General features: G+C 37.4%; 1 protein-coding gene across 1 annotated transcript; it reads right to left on the bottom strand.

The window, feature by feature from the left end:
• Window positions 1-209: 209 nt before the first annotated feature.
• Window positions 210-20,879, bottom strand: HSD17B13 (hydroxysteroid 17-beta dehydrogenase 13). The gene is made up of 7 exons (XM_055313180.1): window positions 20,529-20,879; window positions 16,434-16,541; window positions 15,090-15,221; window positions 13,250-13,356; window positions 11,419-11,556; window positions 8,274-8,390; window positions 210-1,923 (listed from the first exon to the last, which is right to left on the bottom strand). Exons 1-7 carry the CDS (start codon window positions 20,736-20,738, stop codon window positions 1,833-1,835), a joined length of 903 nt encoding a protein of 300 aa, XP_055169155.1. The 5' UTR covers window positions 20,739-20,879; the 3' UTR covers window positions 210-1,832.

The following is a 20,879-nucleotide window of genomic DNA, read 5'->3' as shown; positions in this document are numbered from 1 at the left end:
TGGGGAGTCCACTGTGTGTCTTTTTCCTAGATTAAAAGCACTGATATGGTTGTTATATTGGTGTGTCCTGGGACAAGGTGAGCTTGGGATCCTTCTACTGTGACATCCACACAGGCTAACAAGTATTTGTTCAGTAAATAAATAAGTAAACGGAATCGAAAGAAATTGGAAACATCTAAAATATGTTACAAAGGAATTGTTAATTATAATATCATTTAGTACTGTGAGCCCAAGTAGAAGGATAAGTTAAACTCTACTGAAAGAAAAGGCTGTTTGTGATACATTGGTAAGGTAAATAAACAAGTTACAGACAATAATGCATGTTATCAACATATTATGTAACACATACAATAAGAGAATGCAATATATTTATCATATATATGTTTATATATGCATTAGAAAATGATCAGAAGACTGTGCATTAATAGCTCAACCTCTGGGGAATGGGATTGTGGGGGGTAGGCTCATATTTTCTACTTCACATATTTCTCTTTTGAAGTTTTGTAATCACACTTTTAAGAGAACACATTTTAAGGTTCACTTATACAGTTCTGGGTTTTAAAGCAAGGAATTAAAATGTAATCATGAACAAAAATGATTGCCAAAGTAGCTAGGAAAAAAAAATCTCAAGACAATAGTATTGTGCTCAGTGCCACACATGGAAAGGACTTAGTAAGTCATTTGATAAACCAACACTCCTACTGTCAAAGAAGCCAAAGTTGAGAGAACCTCAGGACCCCTTATTACCATCCAGATCTTTGCTTCCTGAAGGAGATTCATTGAAGCTCTGTTTCATAAACACAAGAGGTTATTTTTTAAAAGCACAACATATTTATCATTTAAGAAATTTTTATTAATGATTTGTTTTTAATCATTTATTTTTAATAAAAACAGGCAGCAAGTTGATGTGAAAGCAGTCTATGATATAGGAGAAAACCACAAAAACAAGATTAGTCTTGATGTAGCAGGAATCAGATTATTTTTTCTATTAAAAAAAGAGATCACTCTTTTTCATCTGTTAGATCCATTGTCTAGTATTAGGTAGTCAGACTAATTCCTTTTTTCTGTGTTAGCTTTCATTTTTGACACTCAAAACTCTCTCAACATCTCTGGTACCAATGATATGTGAAAGCAAAAGCTACAAAGAAAGAGGTTATGGGGTTAAAATTGCAGATATTCTGAGATTCAAGAGAGGTTCACCTTTTGTAATGTTATAGTATTTTGAGAGGTTATAAAAAGGGCAGAAAGTCTGGAGGGTCCACTCTTTTGGATATAAGAGCTATACAAAGGACAGAATCAAGAAACTACAGAATACTGTTGCACTGTTTTGGCCTAATGAAAAGGGAGAAGCTAGAGAAAGCTTCCAAATGTTGGATTTCATAGAAGTAAACTCTTTGTCCTTTGGAGCCTAGCTGCCTGCTTAAACATCTCTAACTGTTAGCTCACACCATGTACCTGTTGACAAGGCCTTCGGCCTTCGACCTTCCCTGTGGAATAAATTCTTTTTGTATTTATTCTCAGGGAGGTAGCTTTGTTCTCCTCTAAGCAGAAAGAAAAGAAATAAAATGTCTTAAAGAAAAGTGGCCTTTTGAATATGTTTATGTAACCACAGAAGTTTTAAGAGGCATGGAATGAAAAATGGATGTGACTGTTAAAACTACATTAATATTCTTGAGAAAGGTAATTAGTCTTGTTCATTTGCTGCTAATGTTAAACCAATGTTTTTTAGTATTAACAGTATTGAAAAATGTGAAGTAAAGCTTTGAAGCATTGATCCTAAACTTAGATTTACATCATTAAGGTGCATACATCTCTGGTGGGACCTTAATTATTCATTTCATTCTGGTTTTGTGGCCAATCACTGCTTCAAATTGAATGTTCTGTAAATGATTTAGAGCTGCCAAGGCACGTTCAGGAAGAAATCTGTATGAAAAAGAAGAAAAATTCTCAATTAAAATTTTTTGATGTGAGAGTTCTTTTTTTCATTGTCAGTTAAAATATTCTGAAAGCTATCTGGTTTGCATTTAATCTTCCTGTGTTCCTCCTTTCTTCCTTCACATCTACCTCTATCTCCTCTGTGTATGCATATTGTTTTTTAATACTCATAGTTCAAATACTTTTGACATGTAAAGAAAACACTGATATGTACCACTCTTCAAATCTTCTAATATTAGTGAAATCTTGTAGGAGATTTTATATGATAAAGATCTGAAACTGAAGGTCTGCACTTATTGCTGAAACTGTCAATGAATCCTAATAGGAAGCATTCATGGAGAGACACCACCAAAACCCATCCATTTTTCCACCTCTCCTTAAAAAATTTACTGAATATCTATCACATGCCTTATGATAAGGTAGACAAAGTACTCAAAAACCAGCTAGGCCTGAGCAGCTCATTGTTGAGTTGAGAGGCTAAGAGATGAGAGGCCCTCTTGAAACAATGAATGAGAAATACTAGCCTTCTCTAATTAAGGACTATACCTATGAGGAGGATTAATGTGGGCTGGAATAGTGAAGGAAAACTTCCAAAGTGTTCGAGGATAGGTAAGATTTAATAGGCAGATGAAAGGAAAAGTATATGTGTGAATATAAGGCAAGTGTAACACCTTCTGCAAAGAAAGTCATATTAAAAATCACTTTGGTATCATTGACTAATGCAAGATTTACATCCTTTGATCAGTTAGGGTGGAAGGTGGGTGAATAAGCCCAAGGCCAGGGAGGTTCTGGCTGGAAGAAAGACAGATATAAAAGAACTTGTAGGGGTCTTTTAACTATCCCTGCAAAGAAACCTCCATGCTAGTAATCGCATCTGCTCACAAAATTGTCTATCACTGTAAAAGGAGTTGTATGAGAAGAAAATTAGCAGTAAGTCCCTGTTGCTGAGCAACAAACCATCAGGACAGCTCCACAATCACACCAAAGCTTTTGAGACTCTTGTTTATTGTATAGTGATACCTATCTTCAACTCTGACAGGATAAGTATGCTGATTATTTTGTTCAGATGCAAATATGCTAGGATTCTGATTTTTTCCAACATTAATATTACCTGTTTTGAGTCCCAAGAGAGGAGGAATCCCATGAAACTCCTTTCCTATAGTTTCTTAGCACAAGACATTTAGTCAACTCTTGAGATGATGTTGCTATGAGGCTGAGGTTATGCTAACTGAAGTTAGACTATTTAAGCTAAAATGGAAATTTGAAATTAATGCAGCAATGCAGTTTGTCCCTGTTCTTAAATTGTTCTATCCCAAGGTAGCATATTTTATATGGATTTGTTTCAAAATGACCCAAGGGCTTCTGAAGTTAGTATGGTTATCTTCTCATTGACACAATTTCAATCTATTATGAACTGTTCCTCAGAAGAAAGCTGAGAGATTCAGCCATTAGAAACGACAAATACCCACCATTTGCTTCGACGTGGATGGAACTGGAGGGTATTATGCTGAGTGAAATAAGTCAATCAGAGAAGGACAAACATTAGATGGTCTCATTCATTTGGGGAATATAAAAAATAGTGAAAGGGAATAAAGGGGAAAAGAGAAAAAACGAGTGGGAAATATCAGAAAGGGAGACAGAACATGAAAGGCTCCTAACTCTGGGAAATGAACTAGGGGTGGTAGAAGGGGAGGTGGGCAGGGGTTGGGGGTGACTGGGTATGGGCACTGAGTTGAGCACTTGATGGGATGAGCACTGGGTGTTATTCTATATGTTGGCAAATTGAACACCAATAAAAAATTTATAAAAAAAACATATTAATTTTAACATTAAAAAAAAAGAAAGCTGAGAGATTATCTCCACTGGGTAAATAATTCTCTCTCTCCTTAGCAATTGTTTGAAGTTTTCTTTTTTTTTTAAATTAAGTAATCTCTATACCCAATGGGGGATTGAACTCACAACACTGAGAACAAGAGTTACATGCTCTACAGACTGACCCAGCTAGGTGCCCCTCTTCCTAGAATTCCATGTAAGTTCTGCTTCCTAAACCTTAAAATCTGACTTCTGTGTTTTTTAAAATTTTGTAATGGCAGCGGTTTTCTTGCATTATGTTGTTTTATTCTTATGGTATGCTTAGAAAGGAGTTACTATGCACCATCCACATTTTATATATGGAAAATCGGAGGCCTCAGAGGTTAAATAACTCATCCATGGTCAAAGAACTAGTAATTGGTAAGGTGGTTTTTAATCTTAGGTAAAGCCTTCATTCTTAATCATTTTATTATATTGTGTTCCTTTAAATACAATCTTTGCTTCAGTTAAAACGGTCTCCAGCAGAAACTATATAGAAATCATAGAGATGGTAGAGAATATCATTTAAGTACTGAAAAAGAAACTCTCAACCTAGAATTTTATACTCAATAAACATATCTTTCAAATCTTAAGACAAAGTAGAGTTTGTTAAATATACACAAAGTGAAAAAATTCACAACCAGCAGAACTTCCCTGAGAAAATGTTGAAGGATACCCTTCAGGCAGAAGAAAAATGATACCAGATAGAAATCTGAATCTACGCAAATGGATAAAGAGCACCAGAAATGTTAACCACATGGATTAAGAATTTACTTTCTAATTTAAAACTCTTTTAAAAGATGTTGGCTGTTTAAACAAAGAAAAACTATGTAGTTTGGGTTTTAAACGTATGTAGATGTAAAATGTATGACAATTAGAGCATAAGTCAGAGGAGAGAGATAGAAGTATATTATTATAAGGTTCTTAGATTATACATGAAGTGGTATAATGTCATTTGAGGGTTGACTGTGATAAGTTAAAGACACATACTATGAATCCTAAAGCAATAACTAAAGTAACAAAACAAACAATTACAGCTAGTAAGCCAAAAAAGGAAATAAAATGGAAACTTGAAAATATTCAATTAAACCAAAAGGAGGCAGAAAAAGAGAAAAAAGGAACCAAGAACAAGTAGGATAAATAGAAAACAAATCGCAAGCTTTAAACCTAGCTTTAAATCTAACTATGTCAATAATCATTAAAGAGTAAATATCTCCAATTAAAAGGCATAGATTGCTAAATTGGGCTTAAAAAAAAGAACTATATGCTGCCTACAAAAACACATTTCAAATATAAGGAAACAAATAGGTTAAGAGCAAAAGAACAGAACAAGATATATTAAGATAACATTAATCTAAAGAAGCTGAAGTGGCTATATTAGTGTCAGTAGATCTCATAGCAAAGTATGTTTCCAGGGATAAACAAGGTTATTTCCAACATGACAAAATAGTTAATACATCTAAAGGACATACTAATCTTAAGTGCATAAAATCCTAGGCACGTGATAACAGGGCTTCAAAATATGTGAAGCAAAAATGGAAAAAAAAAGCAAAGAAAATAGACAAATTCATAATTATAGTTAGAGATTTTGAGACTCCTTTCAATAATTGATAAAACAAATAGTCAGAAAATCAGTAAAAACAGGGGATCTGAACAATACAACCAATTTGATCTAAATTGATGTTTATAGAACACTCAACAATACAGAATACTTTACTCATTCTTTTTGGGTGTACATGGGATGCTTACCAAGATAAACCACGTTCCAAGCTTAAACATGTCTCAATAAATTTAAAATATTCAAGTCATACAAAATAATTAAATTGGAAATCAGAAAATCTTTAGAAGATCTCCAAAAAGTTAGAAACTAAAAAATGCATTTCTAAGTAACCCATGATACAAAAGAGAAATTAGCATTTTGAACAGAATATAAATGAAAACCTAATACATCAGAATTTGAGGGAGAGAAATGAAAACAGCACACGGGAACTTTATAGCATTAAGTCCCTATACTAGAAAAAAAATCAATGAACTCAGTTTCTACATTAACAATCTAGTAAAAGAAGGAAACATTAAATGGAAAATAGCCAGAATAAAAGAAATAATAAATATCAGAAAAGAAATTAGTGAAGTAGAACACATGAAAAAAAAATCATAAAAAAGAACATAAACCAAATGCTAGTTCTTTGGAAAAGTCATTAAATTGATAAACCTATAGACAGACTTATGAAAATAAAAAAATAAAAAATACAAATTACCAACATCAGGAAGGAAATATTCTAAAGATATTAAAAGTACAATAAGGGAAGATTATGAATAAATTTATGCCAAATAAATTTGACAACTTAGATGAAATGGACAAATTCCCTGAAGAACCACATTACCAAGAACAAATAAGTAGCCTTAATAGCCCTATAGGCTTTAAAGATATTAGATTTGTAGTTAAAACTTGCCTATCAAGAAAACAACAGGCCCAACTGGCTTCATTGATGAATTCTACCAAATGTTTAAAGAAAAAATAATGCCAATCCCATACAAGCTCTCCTGGAAAGAGAAGAGGAGGGGATACTTTCCAACTCATATGAGGTTGATATTATCCTGACACAAAGACATTACAATGCAGGGGTAGTTAATTCTTTAAAATTAATCAGTATAATTCACCATATCAACAAACTGAAATGGAAAGAACATATTATCTTCTTAATATAGTTAAAAACATTCGATTAAAAACTCTTATCAAAATAGTCCATGTCTATCGAAAGATGAATGCATAAAGAAGATCATTCATTATGTATACAATGGAATATTACTCAGCCATTAGAAACGACAAATACCCACCATTTGCTTCGACGTGGGTGGAACTGGAGGGTATTATGCTGAGTGAAGTAAGTCAATTGGAGAAGGACAAACATTTTATGGTCTCATTCATTTGGGGAATATAAAAAACAGTGAAAGGGAATAAAGGGGAAAGGAGAAAAAAGGAGTGGGAAATATCAGAAAGGGAGACAGAACATGAGAGACTCCTAACTCTGGGAAACGAACTAGGGGTGGTGGAAGGGGAGGTGGAAGGGGTGAGGGTGGGGTTGACTGGGTGACGGGCACTGAGGTGGGCACTTGATGGGATGAGCACTGAGTGTTATTCTATATGTTGGCAAATTGAACACCAATAAAAAATAAATTTATAAAAAATAGTAGTGGAAGGGAACTCTTAATATGATAAGAAGCATCTATGAAAAAATATCTACAGCTAACATTATACTTAGTTGGAAAAACTGAATATTCTTCTCTTAAGCTTAAGAATAACACTTGGATGTATGCTGTCACCAATCCTATCTGACATTGCATGGAAAGTTCTAGCAAGTGCAATAAGGTAAGAAAAAAAAAGCCATACAGATTGAAAAAGAAGTAAAAATGTCTTTATTTGCAGACAATATGATCTCTGAAATAAACTGTATAAAAAATCTGTTAGAACCTACAAAAAACTACTAGAAATGAGTTTAGCAAGGATGCTAAATACAAAATCAAAATGCAAAAATCAATCACATACTAGGGGAAATAGAAAAATTTTTTTGAATGCCATTTGTAATAGCATCAAAAAACATGAAGTAGTTTGGGAGACATCTGATAAAAGATGTGGAAGACTTCTATGCTGAAAACTATAAAATGTTGTGTAGAGATATTAAGAGGAAAAAAAGGAAAGATATTTCATGCTCTTTGTTTTCTTGGACTGGAAGACTCAATAATGCTGATGTCAATTCTCTACCAACTGATGAACAGACTCAATGCAATTTCTATCAAAACTCCAGCAGGTTGGGATCCCTGGGTGGCGCAGCGGTTTGGTGCCTGCCTTTGGCCCAGGGCGCAATCCTGGAGACCCGGGATCGAATCCCACGTCGGGCTCCCGGTGCATGGAGCCTGCTTCTCCTTCTCCCTGTGTCTCTGCCTCTCTCTCTCTGTGTGTGACTATCATAAATAAATAAAAAAATTAAAAAAAAAAAAAACTCCAGCAGGTTTAAAATAGACCCTTTAGGGACGCTTGGGTGGCTCAATGGTTGAGTATCTGACTTTGGCTCAGGTTGTGATCCCGGGGTCCTGGGATCGAGTCCTGCATTGGCTCCCTGTAGGGAGCCTGTTCTCCCTCTGCCTATGTTTCTGCCTCTCTCTCTCTCTGTGTGTGTCTCCCATGAATAAATAAATAAAATATTAAAAAAATAGACTCTTCATTTTTAGCTATATTGTATTCTCTTTAAAGTGTCTTTCCTTCAGTTGGAATAGTCTCTAGCAAAGATTAAACTGAGATTTTAAATGTAGTAGAGAAAACGAATCATTATTTTTTTTAGAGATTGAATAAAGTAATAACAGAAAATTCAACTGTTCTCTCCAGGCAAGGAGAGTTTCTACAGCAACTTTCACAGCTGAAAGACTCTTCATCATTGTGATAGCTCTATTGGCGTTTTAGCATTTTGGATGTCTTGTGCTGTACTTACTTGTCTAGTATTAAATAGATATTGTAATATGATGGAACGAAAATCATCTTCTTATTGGTAAGAATTCCATCTATCAAGCTTCTTGCAACTGTATCTGTCTCCAAAATAGGCCACAGTCTGTGATTAAGAAGAAAAAATTTTGATTCCTTTTGTTGTTGTTGTTTTAATTATCAAAGGCAGTAAAACTAACTTATATCACCAAATTATGATTCAAAACGTTGCAGGATTCTCTGCACAAATGCCACCTGCTCCAACCACCCCACACATGCCACGGGGATGTTTTGTTATCCCAATCTTAAACTTTGACATCCAGAAGGCATGTTTTATGGCTCACTCAGTCAAAACATAAAAGGGGGGAGGGGTGCCTGGGTAGCTCAGTTGGTTAAGCATTTGACTCTTGGTTTTGGCTCAGGTCATGATCTCAGTGTCCAAGGATTGAGCCCTTTGATGGGAGTCTACTTGAGGATTCTCCCTCTCCCTCTGCCCTTCCTCCTGTTTGTGCTTTCTCTTAAATCAATAAATAAATCTTTAAAAAAAATATCAAAAGGGTGGAGAGGAATTAGATGACACAGGTGAAGAGGATACAGGCAAGGAAAAGTAGCGGGTGGGATTATTCATGGCACAGAAAGGAAACATCTGACATCTTTCTTCAGGGCTTGTGGGATACAAGGCTATTACCAAGCATACTTTCTTTCTTCTGGAGTTATCCCATAAAGCTGGATTGTTTTGAAGACATTTAATTCTTGAGGTCCACCTCTGAGTTGCCTATGCTACAATTTAATGAGAGTCCAAGGTGTGCACAGGGAGTATTGCATTACAACTAGAGGTATGGCCTTGCTTATACTGAAGACTGTGTGCATGAGTTCTTGAGAAGCATTTATACCACAGGCTCAGTGTAGAATGACCATTGGTGCAAGACGACAAGAAATTAAAATGTAAATGCATCGAAAATATTACATCAAAATTAAGATGTCTGGGGGATCCCCGGGTGGCTCAGCGGTTGAGTGCCTGCCTTCAGCCCAGGGTGTGATCCTGGAGACCTGGGATCGAGTCCCACATCGGGCTCCTTGCATGGAGCCTGCTTTTCCCACTGCCTATGTCTCTCTTTCTTTCTGTGTCTCTCATGAATAAATAAAAAATAAAATCTTTAAAAAAAGATGTCTGGGCACGGGTTGAATGGACAATTAATAAATTGTAATGTAAATGCATCGAAAATATTACATCAAAATTAAGATGTCTGGGGGATCCCCGGGTGGCTCAGCGGTTGAGTGCCTGCCTTCAGCCCAGGGTGTGATCCTGGAGACCTGGGATCGAGTCCCACATCGGGCTCCTTGCATGGAGCCTGCTTTTCCCACTGCCTATGTCTCTCTTTCTTTCTGTGTCTCTCATGAATAAATAAAAAATAAAATCTTTAAAAAAAGATGTCTGGGCACGGGTTGAATGGACAATTAATAAACAGATTGTGTAGACAAGTAAGTTAAAACTTCCTTCCCTGACATGTTCTGTGATTTACTGCAGACTATTATGTGATTCAAGTTTCCATGGCGTTGAGTAGCAAGCCAGCAGAGAGGAATACAAATCAATACCTTTTAAAATTATTGGGTTCTGCTTTTCCTTCCTTGAGTTTTTCTTCATTGTTTCATCAAGCCAGTGTCTGAGCCAAGCCTGACACTAGTATATGAATATTTTAGCCTTTGCCGTGGAGGATCCAGCAATCGGGATCAATCTTCAGCGTTGTCTGTCAGCCCCTAAGGTCACCACCTGGCATCTGCATGACCTGGGATCATATTCGCTTTACTCTTCTCATCTATTGCGTCTTCCCCACCCGTGGACCTGGTACTCTTGGCACACACTAAGCCTGAAGACTTACCAAGAGGGGTTTATTAGACCCAATTTGTTGTTTAAGAAAACTGAGCCCAGAGTCTCAACCATACCATAGTATTTACTTAAATATCAGGTACTTGTTAAGTGCCTATTGTCTAGCACTATTAAAAGTTCCACCTCCAGGGTATGACCACAGCTCCAGAGATCACACAGCTAATCCAGGGTTCAGAGTCAGTAGCTACAAATGAGGCTAAATTTAAAGGAGAATGTGTTAGCTCCTTTGAATGAATACATTTAAGACTAATTCCCCTTTAGTAACAGACTGGCTTCAGAGAAGCAAGCTTAGTGTATTTTGTTAACCTGCAACAGAATATATACTAGAATTGAGGCAAATTTGTGAATACACCTTAATTTAGAGCCCATCTCCTCACCTTTCTGCTTTTTTCCTTCTCCTTTCAGGACCAATTTCTCTCTCTTATGAGAGAAGAAAATTCAAATCCTCCCTTACCAGAGACAAAGTTCTCACAGAAAATTCATCTTGACTAAAGGGCTAGGGGCTCAATTTATTGCTGCTCCTAGGAACATTTGCATTTTTATGGAGGACAAGGAGGTAATAGTGATCAAAGGCTGTGATTTAATACATCAATGGTTTCCAAACCTGTCTCCAGACTTACCTGGTAGGTATGCTTGTAAAGCAAAGAAAAGCAAAACAAAACATCTCATTCTTGGAGCTCATCTCAAGCCTACTCAATCAGAATCTCTAAGGAAGACCCAAAGAACATTTATTTTTTATGGAAGCACAGGTGATGGATGATTTTTAGGACCGGACAAGTTTGAAAAATGTTGGAGTACTTCATGCTAGCACCATGGAAGATGGAAAAGGGGCATATACTTGTATCTTTCCATACTCTGAGGGGAGTATCTGAATGGAAGAGGGGGATGTTATGTAACATTCATTTTTGGGGTGGGGTTTCTAGGAGAGGGCACTCTTGCCATCCCTGTAAACACACCTCTCCAACCTGTCCCACCCCCCTCATTCCCTCTTGGCACCTGAGTGTGTTGAACCTTTCATCTGGACACAAATAAACACCCAATTGCTTAACTTGTTGGCAGCCAGTCACTCCTGCTAGTCATCAATGCATTTTTCCCCCTTTGCTCATCTAATTTCAAAGTGAAAATTTAAAGGCAGTACACCATTAAGAAATATTTTTTCCCTTTTTCATTTTTTCCCTATTTTCTCAGTTGATCCACCTAAAAATTTCTTGTACAGATTTCCTATCAATTTCTCACATCATATTTTCAAACTTGCCTTTGACCTCACCTTGTGCTTGGGTTTTTGGTGAACCCGGTGTTCACAAAAACTGGGCAGAGACACGAGGTTTTGATCCCAGTTATTCCCAAGGTTTGCAGTTCTAATGTCAGAGCTCTGTGGAAGCCAACAGCAGCAAATTTGCTGGAACTATAAGAGAATACCCACCATCATTATGAGCTTTCTGTAAGAAGGCCATGTCAATTTGGTTTGAGAATAAGTAGAAGCCAACTTCCCAAATCTTCCACTTGGTCATCAATTTTCATTTACATTTTCTTACATGATTTTACAGAATTCTGAATGTACAAATTTCTTACTTAGCAATGATAGCAATAGAACAAAGCCTAGTAATGTGTATTAACTGGCTTACTGCTCACTCCCCCCCCCCCCCCGTGTAAAGTTTTCCATTCCATCTTTAAACTGTTTTCTAATCAGTTTTAATTATTTTTATTTGGAAAAATATGAATCAGGAAAAACATATTTAGAAAAACTACTAACTAATATCTACACTGAAACTTCTGTGGGTCTCTACACATTTCTCCTTTCTTTCCTGGTGAGTTCCTAGTTTCTCTCTTGATCCTGAAGGCTGCTCTGGCTTCTTAATTTCATTGTGAAAATCTGGAGTAAAAACACTTCAGGCAGTGTGTGTGTGTGCCTGTGTGTGTAGCCTTCAGCATATCACTTTATCTTCTTTGATTTTCTGATTTTTAAATGCAGGTAATAAAATATAGGCTGTCTTGAGGATTAAATTGTATAGTATATGCCTTATAACTTTATTACCTATAAGAATCTATATAAATGCTCACTTTATTTTTGACCCAGGTGACAATAAGAACAGTACAATTAAAGGCCAGCTATTTTCTTAAGGGAGAAAAGTATTACATTGGGTTTCTAGATTTCTAAACATTAAAATAGCAAATGTTTAATCTGTGAAATTCTTGTGTTTTAAGATGGTAGAGGTAGCGTGAAACAACCATATTTGTGCAATGACTCCATAACTGACATTGAAATTTGTATTTGTGACTACATTCTGTGTCAGAAGTAATTTTATCCATGACTCAGTTTCACCTTGAAAATGATGTAGAAGTACCTAATAGATCAATTAATTACCTACATCCACATCCTCCCACTGATACTCATGTATTGGCTGTTACAAAAAGAACTGGACCAAAGGTTAGCAGATTAAATTTTTCTGAGGTTTATATGAAGCAAAAGTAAGGAAACGAGATGCCATGGAAGGAGTTTATAAGGAAAAGATATTTTACAAATAGTGTATCCTTAGGGCCTCCCAACCTCTTCTCCTGTGTCCTTGGTACATCATGGAGTGTACTATCTGCATGCATCTTGCAATCAGGTAGAGGCTCTCTCTCTGCCTCTCTCTCTCTCTCTCATACACATACAATCTTTCATGGCACAAGCACACTGGGAAATATTTTGATCTAGGGCTCACTCTGGTTAGCTTATCTTGGGCATGCAGGTGATGGCATACATTTATGTTCATTTGGACTTCTGTATGTTTTACTACTTAGTCTGCGGTTCCCTGTTTCTTTTATCAACATGTACTCATTCCAGGATAAAAGGAAACATACTTGGCATTACATTTTATTGCTTTACAGAGGAGTTTTCAGAAATCTAAACATATTTTACACAATTACACCAGTTTCATTGTTTTAGGAGAAGTCATTTTTAAAAGTTTATTCTAGACTATGTAAATAACCCTGCTACAAGGATTGGAATATAAGGTTTAATAGACCCTTAAAAGATTATACATAGATATTATAAATTAACATTGATATCTATCTATCCATCTATCTATATATAAATGCTGGAAAAGAATACTTACCAATATGGAATAAGATAAGGAATCACTCCATGGCCACACACTGAAGCCACTGTGACAATGTGGCCATGATTTCTCTTTATCATGGATGGAAGAAGTGCTTTTGTGATCTTAAAGATCATTGCAGAAAGAAAAAAAAAAAGCAATGGCACAGGTGTTAGGGTTCTAAATTAGGTAGTTTTAAGAAAAAAAATAGTATTTGAAACAACTTCTACAATAAAATGAAATACGTGTCAAGATTCCATGATTACTTCTATATAAATGACAGAAATGAAAAAGAATGAAATGTATTTGTTTAAGCCAGCATTGAAGGCTGTGCACTAAATATCACATGCTAAGAACTCATCTTAATATTTCCCCTTCTTCCCAGGGCATCTGAGTAGCTTGGTCAAGTAAGTGTCCAACTCTTGATTTTGGCCCAGGTCATGATCTCAGGGTCCTGGGATTGAGCTCCATTGCATTCTGCACTCAGTGCAGAGTCTGCTTGAGATTCTTTCTCTCCCTCTGCCTCTCCCCCTACTTGCACTCCTGCATGTGTGCATGCACTTACTCATGTTGTCTCTCAATCAATCAATCATCAATCTTAAAAATTCCCCTATCTTACCTTCAGAAGCAATCAAGTAGCTCTCTTATGGATATATCATCTGAATAATAGTATCATGGGAAAAATGCAGTGTCTTTAGAACTGAAAAGATTCCCTATGGTAATCTGGTATCACTTAAATTTTTTTGGTAGAGGGCTTTATCATTCTAATGAGAAGAATTGAAATCTTGTTTAACTATATCAAGTTAAGTAGAAAAAGCTAAGTATTGTCCTGATCCATAATCATTATCCATCATGATTAGATTTAGTATCTCCCTATTTGTAATATTGTGTACTATATATTGATAATTGAAACAAAAATTCTTCCTTTATCTCCAAAAAGCTTTTATTGTTTTGTGAGAAATATCAATTATTTTATGAGAATTTTATAAATATGCCCTATGGACCCTATGCAAATTCACAGAGCCAGAACTGCCAAACCAAGTCATTTCCAAATTGCTGACCCATAGAAACTCTGAGAGGAAAACAATCATTTATTGTTGTTTTAAGCCACTAAATTTTCATGTAATTTGTTAGGCAGCTATAGATAACTAGCCTGGGAGGTCTCTATGTAGTTTGGTGGGCATAATAATCAATCCTTATTAGCATGTGGGGGGGTGGTTTGAGGCAGATGAGGGGAGACATCTCTTTTCCTTCTCTTCCAGAATCTAGGTTTGCTCTAGGTTCTACACTTAATATTGAGACACTGGAAGATTAATACATATAAATTCTTTCTAGAAAATCATATTTCAGTCTTCTGATAACCAGTTATAAGAGGTCTGTAGAGCTATATACCTAAGTTCTGGCATGGATCTAGTGCTTGTCTCATGTCTGAGTCTCATGCAGAAAAGTTCACAACCCCTATATACATCCAAGTAGTGATTTATGTTGTCCTTTCAGTTCTAAAAGTCCATGGTATGAGGTCACAAGTGAATGTATACTGTATATATTTCCTCCAAAGCACTGAAAAGATGTATAATGACAACCCTTAGAAAAGCTCCACAGATATATTAAGCACTTGGTCCATCCATGCCATGTTTTGTGTTAGATTCTGGTAGATAAGACAGATCCATTAGCCTACATTCTCAAGAGTTGTGTCCCTTCAAATCTTGTGCCCTTCTGTCAGAGACTCTTCCACTCAAATTAATTTGGTGATTCTTGATGTAAGGCAAATATAAAGGTGTGAACTTAAATACAAACTTCATGTATCTTAAGAGCAGGTGTGAGATATGCCCAAGCCAGAAATGTTTCTCACACTCACCCAAAAATGTCCTAGGATGTTGATCTCAAAGGTTTTGGTAATCTCTTCATCCTTGGTACTAAGAAGGTCAGCTGGATATATTGTCCCAGCATTATTCACCAGGATGGTTACATCTCCCACTTCTTTCTTCACCTTTGAAAATGGAAAAAAAAAACAAAACATTCACTGGATGCATTATAGAAACTCCAAGTTTTGCAGCTGATGTCATTCAGGTATTAGATTCTTTATTCCACTCGATGAGATCTCTCAGAGTTCAGGCAGGAAAGAACTTTAGCCCAAAAAGTGGATGCAGAGGAAACATTATCATAAAGCTAGGAGAAACAATTTTTTTAACATCTGAATTTTCATACTGTGTAAATCATAGATTTTTAAAACTTGTCTATTAAGTGAAATTAATATTTTTGTTGATTAAATGATACAGCAGTTCTGACCAAATATATTTATAGTACTGAGTAATCTTGGTTCTGCCACCTACTAGCCATAGGACCATGGACTGACCCCACTGAACCCAGTTTGCTTATCTGTCAAATGAGGTCAATAGCATTATAGAGGTTAAAAGATGCCGTTTTTCAGAGTGCTTGGTTCATTGGATTCGACATCTACTCTTTTGAATATTGTTACAGTGCAGCCCGGGTGGCTCAGCGGTTTAGCACCGCCTTGAGCCCAAGGCATGATCCTGGAGACCCGGGATGAGTCTCAGGTCTGGCTCCCTGCATGGAGCCTGCTTCTCCCTCTGCCTGTGTCTCTGCCTCTCTCTATGTGTCTAATGAATAAATAAATAAAATCTTAAAAAAAAAGGAATTACTGCAAAAGTTATAGTACTAAAATGAAACCCAGGGCACCTGAGTGGCTCAGTGGTTGAGCATCTGCCTTTGGCTCAGGTTGTGATGCCAGGGTTCTGGGATCGAGTCCCACGTCCAGCTCCCCATGGGGAGCCTGCTACTTCCTCTGCCTGTGTCCCTGCCTCTCTCTGTGTGTCTGTCATAAATAAATAAATAAATAAATAAATAAATAAATAAATAAATAAATAAATAAAATCTTAAGAAAAAATGAAGCTAGAAAGTGACACTTTCTCCTGGTGATAGATCTCTTCCCTGTCACCCTGTACCACTCCCAAAAGTTCTGATCAGAAAGAAATTGACTGATAATATGAAAAAATAAGAATCAGCAGAGTGGAATGGGTTTTACGCATGGAAAAAAACAGATGTTCTTCCTTCTTCAGACAAGTTCCCCAGTTAGAAGAGGCCAAAATCGAATCTAAAGCAGGCAGCCATAAAGAACCTTTACATTTTCCATGTAAACGATACAAAATTCTTTGAAGAAATATGTCTCCTGAGGTCTCACCTGCTTTACGGAGTTATAAATGTCTTCGCGGTTACCGCAGTCCACCACAAATGTATGCACAGTGGCTCCCAGTTTTCTGCATTCGGCTGCCGTTTCCTCAACACCGTGCTGTGATTGGAAAAACCAGATGCAGAAAGATGTAGGTCAGTTAGGGGACAAGAGCAGGGAGAAAGAACTGGAGAAGAAATTTCTTGAAAGATTAGAATTCATGTCCAAAATGCCCTCCTTCTTTTTAAAAAAAGATTTTATTTATTCATGAGACACACACAGAGAGAGAGAACCAGGCTCCATGCAGGGAGCCCGACGTGGGACTCGATTCCGGGTCTCCAGGATCACACCCTAGGCTGGAGGCGGCGCTAAACCGCCGAGCCACCCGGGCGGCCCTGCCCTCCTTATTCTATGAGAAATTTTCGTGAAAGACACCGCTCGACTAATTTGCAGAGATTACACCTGGCTTTTCTGCCAGCGAGTGCTCCCATCAGCCTTGTTTGGCTTCATTCTCAACAGCCATTCTGCCTCAAAGCAGAAAAAAAAATCTTATTTTCCCAGCTTGTTATCTGGGTTAGAGGTTCTTTAGGAGGCAGTTTTTAATATTTATTTGTTTGTTTGTTTGTTTGTTTGTTTGTTTGTTTGTTTATTTATTCATTCATTCATTCATTCATTCATTTGAAGCAGGCTACTCTCACAGCTAGAGGAACATGCTTGAAAGATGTTGCTCCTTGCGGGGTCATGATTGGAGATGTTTGAGTACACAGAAGAAAAGAAAATTCAGTTTTTCATTTAACACATATTGGTTGAACACCAACCATGTAACAGGCAGTAAAGCACCAGGTAGCAATTCTAAACTAGAGGTAATTTTAAACTAAATGCCTCCACCTGACAGTTTTCTCCACGATTCTGATTTAACCCTCTAGGAGAGAAGGAGAAAGAGGGATCCTTATTCGGTGGAAGACTTTCATGGGGAGACGGTCCTACTACTCTTCGGAGGTGATCTTCAGTGCAAGTCTTGTGGAGTGAAAACCGGGGAGGGCTGCTGGGTAGAGTCTCATCTGTGTAACAACTTTCCATATGTAACAACTTTGCAGTAACTTTGTAACAACTCCAGGCCATGGAGATAGAGAAACTTACTTTCAGCCTAAACTTTAAAGACCTTTTTCCTAAGATAAAATTGTCCTGAGGTTTCTGGGAACTGAGAATTCTTTTCCAGTTTTGACCTCTGCTGATTTTGTTGAGATTATAAGATTTTTAGACTGTGTTTTTTCCTCTCTCGATTTATAGACTCTTCTCTGTGATGAACAGGCAAGACACCTGAAAGCCCTTTTCTCACACTGGGGTGTCGGCAGTGTGGCTGTTGCTTGGGGCTGTCTCTGAATGAGCGGCAGGTGGGTTCCCTTAGCGAGCGCTGCTGCCTCCCGTGGGTCCTTCTTATTCCACTACCTCAAGAGAAGTTCTGGAGCAGCAGCCTGAAATCCTGCATAGAAATTAGGGCACGTAGTCACAGAGTCAGTGTCGCCTGATCATATAGCCTTTTGGGGGTTGCAGAGGAGTAGAGAGGGAGGACAGGAGGCCTTTTTTTTTTTATTTTTATTTTTTTATTTTTTACAGGAGGTCTTTCACCAATTTAGGCTTCAGTTGGAGCTAGCTCATTACCAGATTACAAGAACCACTGTGCCTTCTTTTCTGTTTAGATTCAAGGTCAGTAGAGAGCATTAGTAACCAAAGCTTTTGTCAGATGCTTGCATTGAAGAGTTAAAAATCTGTCAGTCTTTAGGGTACCTGGGTGGCTCTGTTTGTTAAGAGTCTGTCTGGGGTCACGATCTCAGGGTCCTGGGAGTGGCCCCTCCTCCAGGTCCCTGCTCAATGGAGAGTTTGCTTCTCCCTCTCTCTTTACCCCTCCCCTCACTTGCACTCTCTCTCTCTTAAATAAATAAAATCTTAAAGAAAAAAAAGTCAGTCTTACAACCGAGCTACAGAACTGCAAAATGTAATGCCGTGTCTCTGCAAGCAAAATACTTGCTTTAGCTTCAACTCTAGTTTGCATTGTCTACTCCACATTTCAGAGCCTAAAGCAACAGTTTAGATTGAATGAGGGCAAACTGCTAACGTGATTCATTAGGAAGGCAGAAGAAGCCAGCCATAACAAAAGGGAGTTAGCACCTTCCACAGGTAAAGGAGATCTGAGTTATATTTGTAGCCTTGCAATGAATCATTTAATGCCTTTTTAAAAAAAGATCTTATTTATTTATTCATGAGACACACAGAGAGAGAAGCAGAGACACAGGCAGAGGGAGAAGCAGGCTCTTTGCAGTGATCCTGATGCGGGATTCAGTGCTAGGACCCCTCAATCCCAGGGTCATGACCTGAGCCAGAGGCTCAACCACTGAGCCATCCAGGCACCCTCATTTAATACCATTAATGTTTAAAGGATTCAAAGAGATCCTGTGAGGTTAGGTGCCTCATCCTTCAGGCAGAATCTTAAATAAATCATTTTTATTCCTCCTCATTGTAACTTTAAAAATACAATAAATATGGGGATCCCTGGGTGGCGCAGCGGTTTGGCACCTGCCTTTGGCCCAGGGCGCGATCCTGGAGACCCGGGATCGAATCCCACGTCAGGCTCCCGGTGCATGGAGCCTGCTTCTCCCTCTGCCTATGTCTCTGCCTCTCTCTCTCTGTGTGTGTGACTATCATAAATAAATAAAAATTAAAAAAAAACTTAAAAATACAATAAATATGAAACCTATCCCCCAAAACACACATGTGGAAAGATCCAAAGGTTACATTTCATCAAGCCTTTCTCATGGACTTATATATTTTTTGATGAATGCTTGAACAGCAGACAACAATTTTCTCAATTTGTAAATTTTTGTCCTTTTCTAGAAAGTGCATTGGAATCTCTTCAAGGACCAAACCGATACCAAATCACTTTCATGTATATCAACTCATCTGTTAAATGCCTGGGTCTGTTTCATGGAAATGTATCAACTTTTCCTTGTATTCTTTACTGTCTGGAAAGAACAAGAGAAGAATTTTTCTAAGTTCAAGTGATTTTTCTTTTTAAAGATTTTATTTTTAAGGAATCTCCATGCCCAACGTAGGGCTCGGCCGTACAACCCCGAGATCAAGTCACACGCTCTACCGACTGAATCAGCCAAGCAACATTTTTGAAGGTTTTAAGAAATGGGAGCCAACCAGACATGACAGCAAAGAAAATAGAGTACTAGCAATAGCAATATAATGGCAATTAAGATCTCACTGTGATTTGTGGAAAATGATTCTTAAAAAACTACAGTTTTTCCAATCTTAAAATCCTGTAACATTTTCCTTTGCATAATTTCATGGCTTTATCATGATGCGTAAGTTTAGGGAAAATGACACAAAATTTCAGTTATTTCAGTTTTATTTTGAGTAGCTGATACAGTGTTTACAAACAACAGTACAAGAAAAATATGAACACTCAAGAGAAAGCCTGATCCACTGCCTGTGGGTTTTATTTAATATGAATAGTGTTTAGTATTGCTGGGCATTGTTCCAAGCACTTAAAATACTCACTTGCTTAATCCTCTTGCCCAGAAGTTCACAAACTTCTTCTGTAAGTTGCCAGAGAGTAAATATTGTGGGATTGTGTGGATGTAAAGGAAAGGAGGCACTAAAAACGTTCTCTCCTATGTTCCTCTTTGTTTCTTTATTTGTTTTTTGCTTTGACAACCTTTTAAAAGTGTAAAGAACATTCCTAGCTAAAGAGCTTGCTCAGGGACCAGGTTTGGCCCATTAACTGTAGTTTGCTGAACCTGTTCTTGCCCATCCTATGAGGTATTATTTCCATTTCAAAGATAACAGAACTGGAAGCTTGAAAGTAGCCTGGCTCCAAGTCTGTGTTATCAACCTGCATATCACGGCATTAAAAAAAAATTACTGCTTAGTTCTTCCTTGCGTCTCTTTTGTCAAACCATCCCAATGCATATGTGGAAGGCACCGGAGAACTTATTAAACATTGATAAAGAAAAACACAAAAGTAGCAAATGCTAAGTCAAATAGTTTTTAAAACATATGTCTTACTTGTAACTTTAAAAGATGAGCAAATGAATGCATTACCTTATTAATATCCCACAAAACCAGTCTGCTCTTCTGTTTTGCAAATTCGTAGGCAGTCCACCTGCCTATTCCATGCCCCGCTCCTGTAATGAGAACAGTCTCTCCAGCCACAGACTTTCTCTTTCGGGGAAAGAAAACCTTCACCAATGCCTCCAAGTAGGAGTAGATGATGGTGAGCAGAAGCAGGAGGAGATCCAAGATAATATTCATGGCTCTGCGGCTCTGCTCCGTACTCTTCTCTTCTGGCTCAGACCTTGTGTAACCTTAGCAGAGAACCACCCTATGCAGAGAGACCCAGGGAAGAGCTGTGCTCCAAGCGTTGATGGGGCTGACAGAAGTAAGCTAGATTTG

Source organism: Nyctereutes procyonoides, unplaced genomic scaffold (genome assembly GCF_905146905.1).
Source record: "Nyctereutes procyonoides isolate TBG_1078 unplaced genomic scaffold, NYPRO_anot_genome, whole genome shotgun sequence".
Taxonomy (NCBI): Eukaryota; Metazoa; Chordata; class Mammalia; order Carnivora; family Canidae; genus Nyctereutes; species Nyctereutes procyonoides.
The sequence above is the reverse complement of the archived record's forward strand: the minus strand, read 5'-3'. Positions and strand labels throughout refer to the sequence as shown.

Coding starts and splice junctions, on each gene's coding strand:
- HSD17B13 (XM_055313180.1), bottom strand. CDS start 20,738: ATGAATATTATCTTGGATCTCCTCCTGCTTCTGCTCACCATCATCTAC. Junction 13,357..15,089: donor ACATCCTAGGACATTTTTGG/GTGAGTGTGAGA, acceptor ATGATCTTTAAG/ATCACAAAAGCACTTCTTCC. Junction 8,391..11,418: donor ACCAAAAACCCAAGCACAAG/GTGAGGTCAAAG, acceptor TCTTAATCACAG/ACTGTGGCCTATTTTGGAGA.